General features: G+C 46.0%; 1 protein-coding gene across 6 annotated transcripts in view; it reads left to right on the forward strand.

Moving 5' to 3' along the window:
- The window catches only part of TP63 (tumor protein p63), a 106,200-nt gene that overhangs the window by 76,088 nt on the left and 14,957 nt on the right, over positions 1-15,155 (forward strand). For 5 of the 6 annotated variants that reach the window (XM_064666211.1, XM_064666209.1, XM_064666214.1 and 2 more), the window contains 6 exons: positions 8,309-8,495; positions 10,145-10,260; positions 10,581-10,690; positions 10,972-11,108; positions 12,098-12,180; positions 12,497-12,633. In XM_064666211.1, the coding sequence (XP_064522281.1) occupies positions 8,309-8,495; positions 10,145-10,260; positions 10,581-10,690; positions 10,972-11,108; positions 12,098-12,180; positions 12,497-12,633 (770 nt within the window). The remainder of the gene's footprint in view (positions 1-8,308; positions 8,496-10,144; positions 10,261-10,580; positions 10,691-10,971; positions 11,109-12,097; positions 12,181-12,496; positions 12,634-15,155) is intronic. The other variant, XM_064666213.1, reaches the window with a different exon arrangement.

The following is a 15,155-nucleotide window of genomic DNA, read 5'->3' on the forward strand; positions in this document are numbered from 1 at the left end:
TGGCGCTATCTGAACCTGTGGCTATATTCCAAATTTCTGAGGACCCAAAGCCTCTGTCTACTCTGGGAGGGGGCTGCAAGATCTTGACCTGCTTATCTGGGACTTTTACAGCTGACTCACATTTTTGAAACCATGTTAGATTTGGTGGGAGCAGACATATTTTGGAGAGCTTTAGGATTTTTGCTTTGCTGTTTAGTTTATCTTAATAGAGTAACCTTCATGTACTACTGTGCTGCTTCCCTCCTTACAGGTGAGTTCATCACCCTTTGACTTTCAGCAGGGGACAAAAGTGACAGGGAGATGCACTGAAAATTAGTGTGTGATTACTCCAGACAATGTTTCCTCTAGCTGATTAGAGTGTTTGGAGTTTGGCTGGTAGGATGGAGCATGCCATAACACGTGGACTTTGAAACAAGTGAGATCTAAAGGAAGCTAATAGGAAACACACAGCAGCTTTCCTCTTAGGCTGAACCTGAGACAGATGACTGTAAGAAAGTTTAATCCCCCATGCTAATCTAGGAAGAGGTTTGAAATGGCCAGCCTGGGCTTTACTTAAAGCAGTCCATGAGCAGAACAGGTTCTGGTGCTCAGTATCAGAGGCCAAGGCACGTGAGTCAGCAGCAGTATGTGGTGGGGAGGGTTTGCTGTTGGGAGCCTGAATGTGTTCTTTTTAGTTCATTTCTGGAGTCCTTTGTAACAAAAATCTGATTCCCTTTAAAATACAAGTTGAATCAGATCTTTCTTAAGTTCAGGGTTGGCTTCACAAAAGCCCTTCTGCAGAGGCATACTGACTTAAGCAGGTGTGATTAACAGTGCTGCCAAAAGTTAAGCTTATGCTAAAGATTTTTTTGCTAAATCAAGTCCTGGAGGTTTTTACCTGCAGCTTTGGTGTACACAGTCTGGTGTAATGAGTAGAATTGCCTGGAAGGACTGTTGCTGGTTATGTCATTGTCGCAGTGTCTAGTTGGTGTGATGCTTGAGGTTGCACAGTCAAATTAGTTTCATGTAAGCAAACACATGTAGTCATATGTGTACTGTCCGCTCACATTACCTGCAAGCAGGTGTGTGTATTTATATATAGATGCAAATACTTGTAGCTTCAGTATAGCCCTTTGTTTGCAGTGGGTTACACTCTTGCTAGGAAGATGTGAAGTGGCCACGTGTCATTGAGAATGATGGAGGGAAGAAATTCAGTGGAGTTATTCACAGAGCTGCTTCTGCATTCACTTTAATGGTTAAAAATTTTGCCCTTGAACTTTGCTGGTTTACTAATTAATGCTCAATTATTGAAGTGGATGTTTTTGAAATCCAATTTTAAGTGACTTTAAGCCTAACTTTAATCACTCCTCATTATTCTGCTGAAATTTAACACGTCGTAGCCTTTAGGTGAGTTTGGGTAGCATGAGAGTGGACTTTCTACAGTATATATTTCTTAATGTTATATCTCCTGTGGCAGGCAGGCAAACAGGTTGCTTGTTTGTTGTGCAATTGTAATACAGAAGCCACTGGGAGACCGAGATATCAGGGAAGATGATGTTCAGCATTGGGTCAGCTTTGCCTTTCAGCAGGTTCGTTCTCATTTCATACCTTCACCTCACAACATTTCTGGTCAAAGTAATCTATCAGAAATGCAAATTACTAGACATTGTTAGCATCTGAAACTTGTTCGGTACTGCTGCAGTTTCAGTTTAGAAAATAGCAGAGAAACTGGACACAATACACAAGCAGCATGTGAGCTGGCTACACAAGCTAAGGCCATTTGACTGCAAGAGTCGTATGATTTTGGTTTTTAAAGAAATTAATTTCAAATAATAGACTAGCAAACTCACAAAATCAAATCATAAAGCCTTCCTTTACACCCATCACTTTGTATCAAAAATATGTGTAAAGCTTGCCTCTGAAGTTTTCCATCGGAGACTTTTTCCTCTTGAAACAGGATACTTTTCAGTTAATTATTTTTTGTTGTTGTTAATTTTTAAAGTGTTTTCAAGCTGAACTTGAAGAGGTCTTCAATTGTTGATGAAGCAAGTCTGTAGATATGAAACTGAAATGTGAAGTTTTCAAATTTACAACTGTTTCACTGTGCAAAAGCAATATGGGAAATTATCAGTATAATTTCTGCTATCATTGTGGCTTTGCTGACAATGTTCTGTAGAGATATTCCTAAAGCAGATGATACATCCTGATCAAGGTGGTTTTGAATTAAAACCCCTGGGAAGCCTCAAGCGAGACGCTAAGTATTGTCATATGAAGGAGTGATCTCATTATCCTAAAGATGGGAGACACTAGCAGATGCTCTGAATTTGATATTTTGGGTAATTTCAGGGGGTAGCATGACCAGTTGTCAATATCCCCATCTCAGCCTGCCTTCTGAGTCGGGTTATTTGCGGGGTGGTGGAAGGGGACTGGGCGGGAGCGTGGCGCAGAGGGAATCGCATCGTCCGTGGAGGGGGAACGCAGAGCTGTCTCCGTCTGCCTTAGGGGGTGGTAGTGCCTGTGTCGGAGGGGAAGAGCTGCTTTTCTCCCCCTTTTTGCACCCTGCGATGGCACAGTGGAGCCCCAGGGGAGCGGGCGGGGCGCAGCGGGCAGCGGCCCCTGAATCCCTGTCCGCAGGCTATGTTTCTCCGCTCTCCTCCCTGCCACCCCTCCCCTTCCCCGTTTACCTAAGCAGGTCAACACACACACACACACACGCACATATATATTTATTTTTTCGCGCTAGGGTTTCCAAGGCGCAGCAGCAGCAGCTGCCGGCGCTGGGAGTGCCGCCAGCCCCGGGGCAGCCCCGACACGCTCCTCCCTCCCCGCGTCTCCCGCTCCTCTTGCGGTTTCCGCGGCGCTGCCGGTCCCCACGCACCCGTGGGTCGCGTCCCCCCTGGGCGCGGGCGGGCGGCCGGGGGGACGCGGGGCCCACCTGCCTGATGTCAACATCCCGGCGGGCGAGGCCGGCAGGAATGTGCCGCTCCCCGCCCGGCGCAGGTAATTAATCCCCGCGACTGACAGGTGGCAACAGGCGGCCTTTGGCTGCGGCTCCCGGGGAAAAGCGCTCGGAGGAAGGATTTTAATAGCTCGTCAGCACCGTTCGTGCGCGCCTGGCAAAGGCGGCGGGGACGGGGAGGGGGCAGAGGAGCCTGAGGGGGAAATGAAGTTTAAGTCTTTGCAAAGGCGGACGCCCTTGGGTGATTCACTGCCCTTCCTCAAGAGGGAAGAGAGTGTGACAAGAGTTCTTCCTTTGCCCCGGGGTGGAGAAATTTGGTAAATGTCTGCAAAGCACTAGCAGGGCTGCATCAGCATCCTCTCCGGCTGCCATCCTCCCGGTCATCGCAGGATGGCTTCCCTTGCAGATGGGGGATGCTCAATGGTACAATGCACTGTGAGGCTGGGGGTTGTTGCCACACATGGTGGATCAGTAGGCACCCGAGGGGCTGATGATTGCTGGACCTGTCAGCTGTGCCCATAGTTTGAATATCTGCTACGTCCAGTAGCAACAAGCTGTCCACCTTTCTCTGAAGCCTAGTGAGATAGACGACTTTAAACTGAAGCTACAAGTCAGCTAGCAAGTGGTGGGGTTAAGGTTATGCTGAGTTGAAGGTTAAATCTGGAAGGAGACATCCATGTCTGCAGTGCTCCTGTTAGAGCTCTTCTTTGCTGAGTGTCCTCTGGATACAAGTTGGTTCTTAAGTGTGTGTGTCTGTGTGTGCACACATGTATTTCTAATGTGCCCACACATGCTCCCAACAGTTTTTTGTAAATGAAAAGATAAATCATTATTTATCAAAACAAAAATGTTTAAGGTGCTTGAGTAAATCTCAAATTTTATTCTTAGTAGATGGCTTCCTTTCTTTCCATTACCTCTTTTCTCCTAAATAATTAAAACATATGCAGATTATTTTCTATGTTTTGTGACTCTCCTTGTTTTCACAGGTGAATACTTTGGTGGAGGTAACTGTTGCTTTCCCATTCTTCCAGTCTGTTCTTTTCATTTATTTTTCCCTTCTTGGAGTTAGTTTGATAGGGGAGAAAGCATAGCTGACTAATATAGCTTTGCAAACATCAAGTAAAACAAATCTAGTTAACTGAGTTGAACTTGACTGCTTGAAAGAAGTTTGAAAAAGATTTTAAAGACCTGTTGATCTGAGCAGAAGGGACTCAGGGAGCTGTAATGCCCTAAGCCAACCTCTGGGATCACCTTCAAGTTGACATCCATCAGCATTTGTAGTGCTGACTGAACCCTGCTCCTTTTAAAGATTTAGGAGCCATAATCCCCCGGCTAGATCAGATGGTAAAGCAGATATTAGAGGTCGATTTTAAAATGAGTGTTTGGGGGATTTCACTGCATCAGAGTTTTGCAGGGGAGTTGAATGCTCAGTGAAAAGCCATTGCTTGTATTGCACTGAGCATTCAGTCCTTTCTAGCAAATATTCTCCATTTGAGAGTCGAAAAGTGTTTTGTTTTCTCCTTTAAACCCTCTGTTGACACACCTTCCGGAGAAGGGGCTTACTGAGAAATCAGACAGGTGTTGCCTGATGGTAGCTGGCTTGTGTATATTGTGATACTGAATTACCAGTCAGGGTGCCAAAAGTGGGTAATACAGTATGTCTGCACAGGCAGGTGGGGAGAGCAGAGCTGCAGGCGCTGGAATGTTTTCATCTGTCCTTTTAAAACATATTATTAAGCAAAAAGCTAAATTCACAACAGGCAGCACTTGAACCCCAAAGAAAAGTCTGAGCTAAAAGCTCTTTCCTCTCCCTCTTGAACAGAGGACACGTTGCCAGAGTCAACTCTTTTGTTTTAAAGGACTTTCAGGTCTCTGTCTGGTGGAAGTGGTGTTTGCACTCCTCAGGCTGTTGGCACAACTTCTGTTCCTGCTGCTAGATAATGACTATTGTTGTCTTGTTAACTGATAGGCTTGTTTGTTGGATCGAGCTCATTTTTTATATTTGCGCTCCGAATTAATTTAGTTTTCCTACTTAAGTGTGTTGATTAATAATCATGCTTTGGATTTCTGGGAATTACTTGTCTCATGATCTTACCCCTCACACATGAAAACAGTGGCAGGGGGACACCTCCTGCAAGGTAGGGTGGTTTGGGACCACTGAGGAGCAGCAAGAGGGGCTGATCCTTGCTTGCAGGCACTATCTGAATGCACAGACAGCTTCTGCCTTGGGATTTTTTTCTGAAGCGCATTTGCTTTGAAATCTATCTACAATATCCTGTCTTGCTCTGTGGATATAGCGATTATCACTGATCCAGTACGAAGTCATCATGACCTAGTTGTTTGCATCTATTTGTGCCAGTAAGTGGCTGTGTGCATCAGGTTACCCATGGTTGCAGCAAAGTTGGCAGGGTGGGAAACTCGAGCCCCTTACTGTCTGACAGCAGGTACCTCGTGGACAGATTTACACCAGTGTTAAATGACCGTCCGTTCAGTGATTACACGCTTGCAGGTGGCTGTGCCTGGGGTAGTTGTGAAATCATGGCTCTCTGCCATGTCTTCAAGCCCTGTGCAGTGCCTGTGAGGCTTGAACTCCTTGCAGTCGGGTGACAGAGGTGGCTCAGCCCTCCTGCTGTCTTGTTTGCCTCTGCTGGGCACTGCTGCTTGCATCCCCATGCCCTGACCATGTCCTGAAGCAGAGGTGAGGCTCCTGCTTAGCCTCCTTTTTTGACATGCCAAATTCAAGGTGTTGGCCAGAACCTGCAACTCTTTAGTTTACCCTGTGTTTTGGGAGCATATATATATGTATATATATTTCTTTGTTCGACAGGCTTCTTCATTAGCTCTTGGCTGTTTGCTTTCTGTGAAATTAAACTGCAAGTCTAATCCCTCCCTTGGTGTTTGTAGCCAAAGGGGCCTGACAGTAGGGGTGCCAAGGGGTAGATGAGGAGCAGATCCCTTTCTCTGCTGACAGAGGGGCCATGCTGTTTGATCAGGAGCTTCAGTATTCATGCTGGTGTGGGGTACCTCACTGTCCTTCTGAAAGCAGTGATTTCCCCCCCCCCCCCCCCCCTTTCTCGTAACCCCAGCTTTCTGTCTTTGAAGATATTATACATAAAATTACAGTCAACACCACTAGTCCTGCCCGGTGACTGAGGGGTGTGTATCTCCTTCCATTTGTTCAATTCTCTGGATGCCTGCAGACACTGGACACGTTGGCTCCTGGCGTGTGCTGTGCCCTCCGTGCACCACTGCTGTTCCACATTTGTGCTTTCATTTCAGCCCATCACCTTTGGGTGCCCAATTTCTTTACACTTCAGTCATGTTAAGGCATCCAAGTGATTAGTTGCCTTTTTGAGATTTTTGAGGCTTTCTGTCCTTGAAGCCTTCACAATGCTATGAGCAAACTGATGTATTGAAGGAAACAATTCTCTACATATTTTCTTCCTCTTTCACATATAAGCGATTCTTCTTCTACCTCTTGAGATGAAAAGACAAGATGGTGAGCTCACTCTTACCTTCAGTAAGGAATTGCTTTTTAATTAAAAAACAATAAGGAATTTCAGGTTTAAAAGATGTATGATATAAATCACCATCTAGATCTGTTTCGCAACTTTTTTTTGTAATTGTTTGGCATGTTCCCTGTTTCCGCGGGCTGGGTAAATCCTTTGTGGGTTTAATCTCTAGCCTGCAGGCACATATAATACATTGCACAATTTGGCCTTTGCATTTTAAAGAAATCTTTTTTCGTAGCTTAAATACATGTAGCATCTTCTCTGCCACATGGCAGGATGGTGTTGAGTGAGGAGGGAAGAGACTGGCTTATATTTAATCCCCCTCTCCTACCCAGTGTCTCTCCCAAGTTTGGTTTTTCCTGTGTTAGCCATGTGTACACCACTTTGAAATGCAAATAATCCCTGAATATAGCTAACTAATCCTTTTGCTGCCACGTCATCCGCCACCCACCCATGCACACGCTGGCTCTTCCCATCCCAGTGGGGTGGATGGCCCAGTCGTGCTCTTGACCAGTATGAACCTGTTGCTGCTCTGTTTGGACAGTTGGGAAAGGGGCTGTATTGGCCCATGGCTGCTAGACATGTTTTCTTGTGGAAAAAAAAAAACCAAAACCACCCTGGGGCTTTCACTTTTCTTTCTCTGCAAGAATTGAAGACATGGAAATGGGGAAATGCCAGCAATTCCTGTGAGTTACATTGTTAGAGTTACTGGGAGAGCTCTGCACTCCTCAATGTCTGAGCACTAGGAGAAAACGGAATACCTCTGGAGTGGGGTACTGAAAAAAAATGCCACACTTTGGAACAACCTTGTACAGCAGGGAAGACCAGAGTGTCTCCTTCATGGGAGACATCCAGGAAAATGGGTTCAGGTTATGCAGTACTGAACCAGTTAAGAGTTCCCTTGCAATCCTCCCTGGTAAAGCATGTACCTTTATTTCATTGAGGGGTTTTGAAAAGAAACCAACAACTTCAGCCTTGATGTGTTGCTGAGTAAAGGTTTCCAGATGTGAACACACTTCAGGAAAATGCTGCATCGATGTTACTGTTTTAGTGGAGAACATCTTAAGAGAAACCTAATATGATCCAAAAGAGCACAGTGAACAGTGTTTCAGGTGTTCATTGCATGGACACAGCCTCCCTTTTGGAGCCAGATGCAGAGTTTTGCTCTAGGTCTCACTATTGACCTGGTTTCTGGGTTGTTCAACTCTTCTGGTCTTTGAATATTTGAAAAAAAAAAAATTAACCTCTTTTGTGAATGTAATGCTTTGAGTTTAGAAGTGAGGAGATTGCTACAGAGGTGCTCAGTAGATGTATGAAATGCTTTTAAAAGATAACTGAAATGTCAGATTTGATACAACTCTCAAATCAGTCAGTCTTGCTTTCAAGTACTCTTCAGTCCCAAGGTTCATGTTTTTATTTCATCTCTCTGCAAAAGTAGAAGCGTTTCTTAGAAAGCAGGGTGAAACACTTTACGTATGTGGTTTCCAGTGCTTCCAGGATTACAGGGTCCTGTGAAAAGAGTAGCATCTGTTTTGTTAGGTAGGTAATGGATGTCCCTTGGAAGAGAAGAGGTGTGCCCAAGAGAAATAAAGACTGTATGTGTTTGTGTAAAGGAAGTGCTCTTTATCTGAAGTTTTTGCCTTTGGGAAAACTAGGATGTAGATTTATGCTCTGCTGCTTTAAAACAGGTAAAGGTTTAGGGGTTTTGTCACTTGTCTGGAAGTGTGGCTGTTGTGCAAACAAGTGCAATGCAATGCATTGGTGCTTTCAGTTACATGTGTAAACCCATCTCCATCCTTCTGGTGTGCCTCCATCTCTAGCTGACCTTCCTGACTCTCGTGGTCTTTTCACCTTTCAGTATTCCACCGAACTGAAAAAGCTGTACTGCCAGATTGCCAAGACATGTCCCATCCAGATCAAAGTGATGACCCCACCACCTCAGGGAGCTGTCATCAGGGCTATGCCAGTCTACAAGAAAGCTGAACATGTCACTGAAGTGGTCAAACGCTGCCCGAACCACGAGCTGAGCCGGGAGTTCAACGAGGGTAAGGAGGGCAGTGCTTTGCTGGCTGCTGACTGGCCAGGGCAGGGATTTGACAGCAGCTTCAGAGCAAACCTTCTGGAAGCAGACCTCTGTCCCTCTTGTGCAGCTTTTTATTTCCCATGCTTAGCAGGAAGCGTCATACAATACTTTAGCTGTCCCTGTGCAAGCATGTCCTTGGGAAGAAAGTACTGAAATAAACCCCACGCCTGCCCAGGTTGGATGGATGTCTGTCCCCATGGCAGGCAGTGTCCCTCTGGCAGCCTTTCCCTGCTCTGCTTTTGCCCCTGCAATGAGAAGCAGCTGTTCTTGTGCTCAGGAATGAGCTTCCATGTCGCTGGGACAGGGATCTAGTAACAGGATGCAATATCATCTCCAGTCCTTAATCCGTGCCTCAAAGACAGAGGGGCTGTTTATCTCTAGCAGGACAACACAAAGTGCCAGCATCAACTGTAGGTAACCTTCCTGTACACTCACCACTATTGGGTCAGTATTAATGTTATAATCTTTTAGTTGCTTCTCCTCATGTTAGTGAAGTAGCAGCTGCTTTTAAAATGCCCTGGGGTTTTCTGCAAACTCATGGGCTGGGTTCCATTTTGCCTTGGCCACTTAAGTTCACATAAGTTCAGATGAGCATCTGTTTTATTCTGCGTGCATAATTTATCTCCTACTGTAAAAAAACCCAGTTGGTGTCAGTTATCAGGATGTCTTAGGAGCCTGGATCCCATTGCTGGTTACAGAGCAGCCAGCTAGACGAGCCCCAAAAATAAGCAAGGACTTGTGAGTGTAAAATCAATGAGACAGTTCTTCAAGATAATTTTTCATATTAGAAAGTGCTTTTCTAACAGAACTGGATTTTTTGAGTGTTGATACCTTTCAATAATGGAGTTTTAAGAAAGAAAATATTAAAACTATAAATTCTTATTCTGAAATAGTTATTGTCTAGAAATAGGCTGTATTTTGAGTAAGAAACAAATAGTTAATACACAAGACAAATTCTTGAGATGAACCCATAGTAGGCTTCTTTCCTCAGAATTTAGTTGTCTGTTGTAGAAACACTGAAGAAAACTTCTAGAAAGGAAACTTTTAATTGTTGGAAAGTGGCCTAGGAACCAAGAAGATCATGTTGCCTTCTGCTGCTGTAGGCAAGCAAGATTTTTCAAGCTGACTGTTAATTAAATGCATATTTCTCTTGCTGCTTGAATCCTTTTTAGCTCCTTAGGATCATGACTGATGAGAGGGAGCAGAAGAGGGCTAGCAATTGATGGGGAAAAGAGTAGAAATTGAAACTTGAAGGATTTTGCTTTGTGTATGCATTAGATGGAGGAAGAGAAAGGCTTTCAGCTGATGTGAAAATCCATACAAATTCTGTGCTGGAAGAGCTGCTGTTGACATTTGGGCTCACTTAGTCTGGGATCTTGGGAGGCACTTGTTCAAGTTTAGTCACAGGTGCCCAGAGTAAGCTTGAGAAAGTCCATGTTGCCTCTGATGTCTGGCATAAGGGATCTTGGGAAGGGATGCTTTAAGGGCTGGGAGGCACGTGCATGCTCCGATAGAGCTCTGGGGCCAGGAGTTCCCTTTAGGGAACTCCCTGCACATGACCTTGCTTCACTGAACAGTGTCTCTTGTTTTTTTTCCTCCTTACCCTTGCAGGGCAGATTGCACCTCCCAGCCACCTGATCAGGGTGGAAGGGAACAGCCATGCCCAGTATGTAGAAGACCCCATCACCGGCAGGCAGAGTGTGCTGGTCCCCTACGAGCCGCCCCAGGTACGTTGTGAGCTCAGGGTGGTGGTGTCCTGGTACACGAAGGGGTGGGGACTGTAACCCTAGTCAGAGGAGTTGGGATCTTGTGCTTTCCCCATCCTCATTACAATGAATCTCTTCTTCCTCTTTGTCAGAAATGAGCTATTAAACACCCTCTTTATCCCTTGAGGGCAGGAGTTCTTCATTTCCTTTAAGAAAGCCTTGTAGTGGGGGCCTTTTTCATGCTAGTCTGATTGCAGCTTGTGAAATAAAAGAGGACAGCTTGGAAAAAGCAGAGCTTTCCATTCACCATCTCTTGTGCTTATCCCCTTTGTCTCATCCAGGTTGGTACTGAGTTCACCACAGTCTTGTACAACTTCATGTGTAACAGTAGCTGCGTTGGAGGGATGAACCGTCGCCCAATCCTTATCATTGTGACTCTGGAAACAAGAGAGTAAGTAGTGTATCCTGTGTGTAAACCTTTGCTGGAAAGGTGGCCTTCTGGCTCCTCTTCCACTCAGGGCAATATTCCATATCCTTAGGAACAGTTTGATTCAAGGGGCTGTGGGATATTTTTTTTAGATTTTTGTAGGTGGGAGTTGCCCAACTCCTCGGAAATCCTGACTGGGAAATGGGAGGTTTGGGTCCGTCTGCATAGTCTGGTATGAAGCTGAGGGGTGCTGCTGGCCTGCATCCAAGATGCCAGCTGATGTTTCTTCTCCCCTCTCTTCCCAGCGGGCAAGTCTTGGGCCGCCGGTGTTTCGAAGCCCGTATTTGCGCTTGCCCAGGCAGAGACCGCAAAGCAGACGAGGACAGCATCCGCAAGCAGCAAGTCTCTGACAGCACAAAGAATGGTGATGGTACGAAGCGCCGTAAGTAGCTGGCAGAGCTGGGCAGATTGCAAATTGTGCTGTCACTGGGTGCGGTGCGTCCCCAGTGCTTGTGCTGCAGGGACAGGGTGGTGCTGTGCATGGGCTTGGGGGCAGGAGGATGTCAAATGTCTGTTCTTCCGGAGTGAATCAGCCTAAAAAAGGAGCTGGTGTTCACAATACAGTGTTTGACAAGCTGGGTTTGTGGGCTCTCTTACAGCACTGCCGGTGGTGGCTGTGGGGCTGTTTATTTGCCACTTTCCAATTACATGCCTGGAACTCAAACAGCTTTTTGAACCTTTACTTCTTGTTTGAGGCTGTGCTGTTATTCTCTGCTTCATCCAGCCAGAGGCTTGTGCTGTGGGATGCCTTCCAGCCACAGGGATCTAGATTAAGGCTGCACATAAACCCTGCTGTGCATCAGAGGTGCTCAGGCGAGCAGCCTCTTTCCGTGCTCTAAAGAGTGCAGAGTACTCATCGGACATGCAGGATGTGGAAATCCAGCTTTGGTTTCCCATGTACACTCAGTGATGGCACAAGGCTGAACAGCAAGGCAGCATGTTTTAATAGGAGGCATATTGGAGTATGGCTTCCTTTTCTCATTGAATATTGAATGTTCCCTGTCTGTTATCTTGCCTTTGTGGATCAGTGATTCACCAACAGCTCGTGAGCACTGTAATACCAAAACTCACAGCCTTTAGAGGAAAGTTCTAAACATGGCTTGCTGGGGTTTTGTCATATATCCAGCACTCTTTGGCTGATGTGTTTCTCCAAATGGTATGGTCAGCCAACATCTGCCTTATGGATCCAGGAGAGCTTGCAAGCACAGTTCTGGACTGGCTCAGGCAGAGATCCTTTCAGAGCACTACAGATCTAAGCTGGCCATACACTCCATGTCTCTTTTGTATCTCTTTTTGCCTTCTTCGTCATACCCTCCTTCCCCTCCTTTTTTTTTTTTTTTTAATGGGATGATTTTGGGGTTTCTCTTCCAGCGTTTCGACAAGGAACTCACGGCATACAGATGACATCTATCAAAAAGAGACGTTCCCCAGATGATGAGCTCTTATACTTGCCAGTGAGTTCTCTCTATCTTTACATTTACCCTATGTTTAATATCTTGCTTGGTGACTTGAGGCTCAGCTAGACTTCAGAGAGAACTGATGATGGGGCTGGGATGTGGAAGAATAGTTTCTGGGTTTTTTTAATCCCAAGAGCTACCTCTTTTAAGTACATATTGCAAATAAAAAAATATTAAAAATCTCTTTAGCTGATGACTAAGAGTGGCTTGTGTGAGACATATGAGAATATCCCAAGGGCTGTCACTAAGAAGTATAGATGCAGTCCTTTAAAGCTTTTCTTCCCCCACCACCTTTCCTTTTCCCATGATGCAGGTGAGGGGACGGGAGACGTATGAAATGCTACTAAAGATCAAAGAGTCCCTGGAGCTGATGCAGTACCTTCCCCAGCACACGATTGAGACCTACCGGCAGCAGCAGCAACAGCAGCACCAGCACTTGCTCCAGAAGCAGTGAGTATGAGAGTGCTTGCAGTGGTCAGTGCAGTGGGGACAGTGAGGAAGGGGGAGAGAGGAGAGAGACACAGAAGGCTTCTGCACAGCTGTTCATAAGGAGATGGTGCTCAAATGAAAGCCAAGCAAAGGGGCAAAGCAGTCCTCCTTCCCCAGGCACATGTCCTGACTGCTTGAAAGGTCCCTCTTTAGTCTCTTGTCCCACACATTTCACCTTTTGGCCTCAAAAAAAGGGTGAAAGAGGACAGACTTAGTTCCTTGTTTCTGACTTCCAGCCAGAGCCCGAGGGGGCAGCACAGAAAGGCAGAGCCATTGACAGCCTGGGGTGAGAAACCTGCTGCATGTGCCTGCCCCAGCTGGGGAGCACAGACTGGGTGCACTGCTCTCTCGTCTGCTCCAGGGGAATGGCAACAAAGATGGAGCCATCTCCCTTTCTTCTCCAGAAAAGCATCCACTGATCCACTTCCAGCATCTCCACTGAGCATCTTGCCACAGTGTGTAGAGCTGGGACTGTGAGCACTGGCTCAACTGAGTGCTTGGACCCCACTGCTATGCATCTCTGGTGTGTTGGAGGGCTGATGTCTCGGTGGGACAACAATACTTTAGGTTGCTCAGCTATAAAACAGGAAGCTGAAAGTCGAGAACGAGGTTGAAACATGTAAGATTTCCTTTGTGACCTGTGGGCACTTCAAAGAAAGACTCTACACGTGCACTTTTAAAGTGTTGTCAAAAACTATACTTTGCCAACTGACTCTCCATGTTGCTCATGAGAAATTTCCCATCTGGGCAGGTATAGGCCCTTTCTGAACTCAACTGACGGGGCTGCACTGGCATTGCTTTGGGTGGTGTAAGTGCCAGGAGGTCGGGGAGAAGAAGGACCAAATAAGTGTCTGGTTTCCATATTCCTCTCAGTTCCCAGAGCTTTGCAGTTACACAGGCCAGGTCAGAGAATGACTTCCCAGACTTCCCAGCAGTGTTGTTCGTGAGCATTGCTTCACCTGCTGTCTCGGGTGACACAAAATAGCTGCCCAGACTGTAGGTGGCTGCCAGCAGTAGTGCTTCGGAACTCACGCGTTCCTGCTGTAGAGCTCTCGCGTCAAGAGGCTGTGGGTATAACTCATTCCCCTGCAGAGGTTAGCACGAGGCCAAGGCACCACATAAGTCCCACTTGAGCCTGTAGGGATTTATTTCGGTGCCTTGGCCTTGTCTCAGGACTTCTGCAATACCGCAGCTTTCAGCCAGATCTCCGCGTGTGTTCGCATTTCGGCCTGTGTGTTTTTAGTGTCAGCTGGAGTCTTGTGGGGGTGTGAAAAAAGCCTTGTGCCAAAATAGCTGGAGCATCCAGGGCCTCTGGACTCTTTTTTGGGGGGGCACTTAAAAATCTCATTATCATTAGTTACTTTTATCAGTCATCTACACTGTTTGTATATACTGTAGCTTGTATTTACTAGCTTCTAGGCATTGCGGCCTTCGTGTGTTCTACTGCTCGTTTTCAAAGCTCCACCTGAACCACAGCCATTTCATCTGAGAAATGGTTTTGTAAGCAGAAATGGACAGCAGCAGATGACAGCTTTCGCTTGGTGCTGACAGTTGGCTTTGCCATAATTACTGTTTTCATTCTTCCTGTATCAGGAGGATGGGTTTCTGGCAACGGAGGTTGGTATTTGTGTTACCTTTAAGACCAGCATGTAGAAGTCCAGTCATTTAATTTAATGAGATATCTTTCAGCGTGTCTCCTGGCACTTGTCCCATTATAAACTCATTTTTCTCAGTTGCTGAGTGTGCTCAAATACAAGAGAGAAAGATTAAGAGCTTTTAAGGATGCCAGCAGTGGGGAGAAAAATAACTTTTCAATGCTTGTTGAGAGCTGCTGCAGTTGTCTCTGCCAATAGCCTGCCATCAAGCAGAATCTTCTGTGCTGAAATGCATATTCAGGCAATAGTTTCTTAGGTGCAGTTGGGTTTTGATGCTTTTTCCTCAATAATCCAGGGTGTGGCTTAATATCTGAAGGAATTTGTTCAGGGCAAAGGGATTTTTAGGCTGAAAAGACTCCTAGATGCAATTGCACCCCAAAAAAGAATCATAAAGGAGCTTCAGGTCCTGATGTGAAAATGGGGAGAGCAGACACTTTGTAGGGAATGGTTTGGATAAGAGCAGCCTAGCAAGTGAGCAGGTTGCTGGGAGATGTCTTGCCACTGCTTCCTTGTCAGGCTGGCCAAACTCAGCAGCGCAGAGACTCCTTGGTGAGTCTGTTCTGGCCTTTCATTTTGTAAGTAGGGATGTACTTCCAAAATTCAGGCTTGGTTCACCTTAGTTCAATGCCTATGTGAAAAGTGGAAGCTAGGAAAGTGCATATGCCATGACCAAGTTTGAGTGTGTTGGAAGCTGTAGGTCTCAGCAGGGCTCTGTGGGACTGGAATGTTTGCAAGTTGCCTTGACTGCTCTACAGTCAAGCCTTGATGGAGGAATTGCTTGATTTTTTTTCAGTTTATTTTTCAGGGCAATGATTAACATAGAGAAGC

This window comes from Pseudopipra pipra, chromosome 10 (genome assembly GCF_036250125.1).
Source record: "Pseudopipra pipra isolate bDixPip1 chromosome 10, bDixPip1.hap1, whole genome shotgun sequence".
NCBI classification, from domain to species: Eukaryota; Metazoa; Chordata; class Aves; order Passeriformes; family Pipridae; genus Pseudopipra; species Pseudopipra pipra.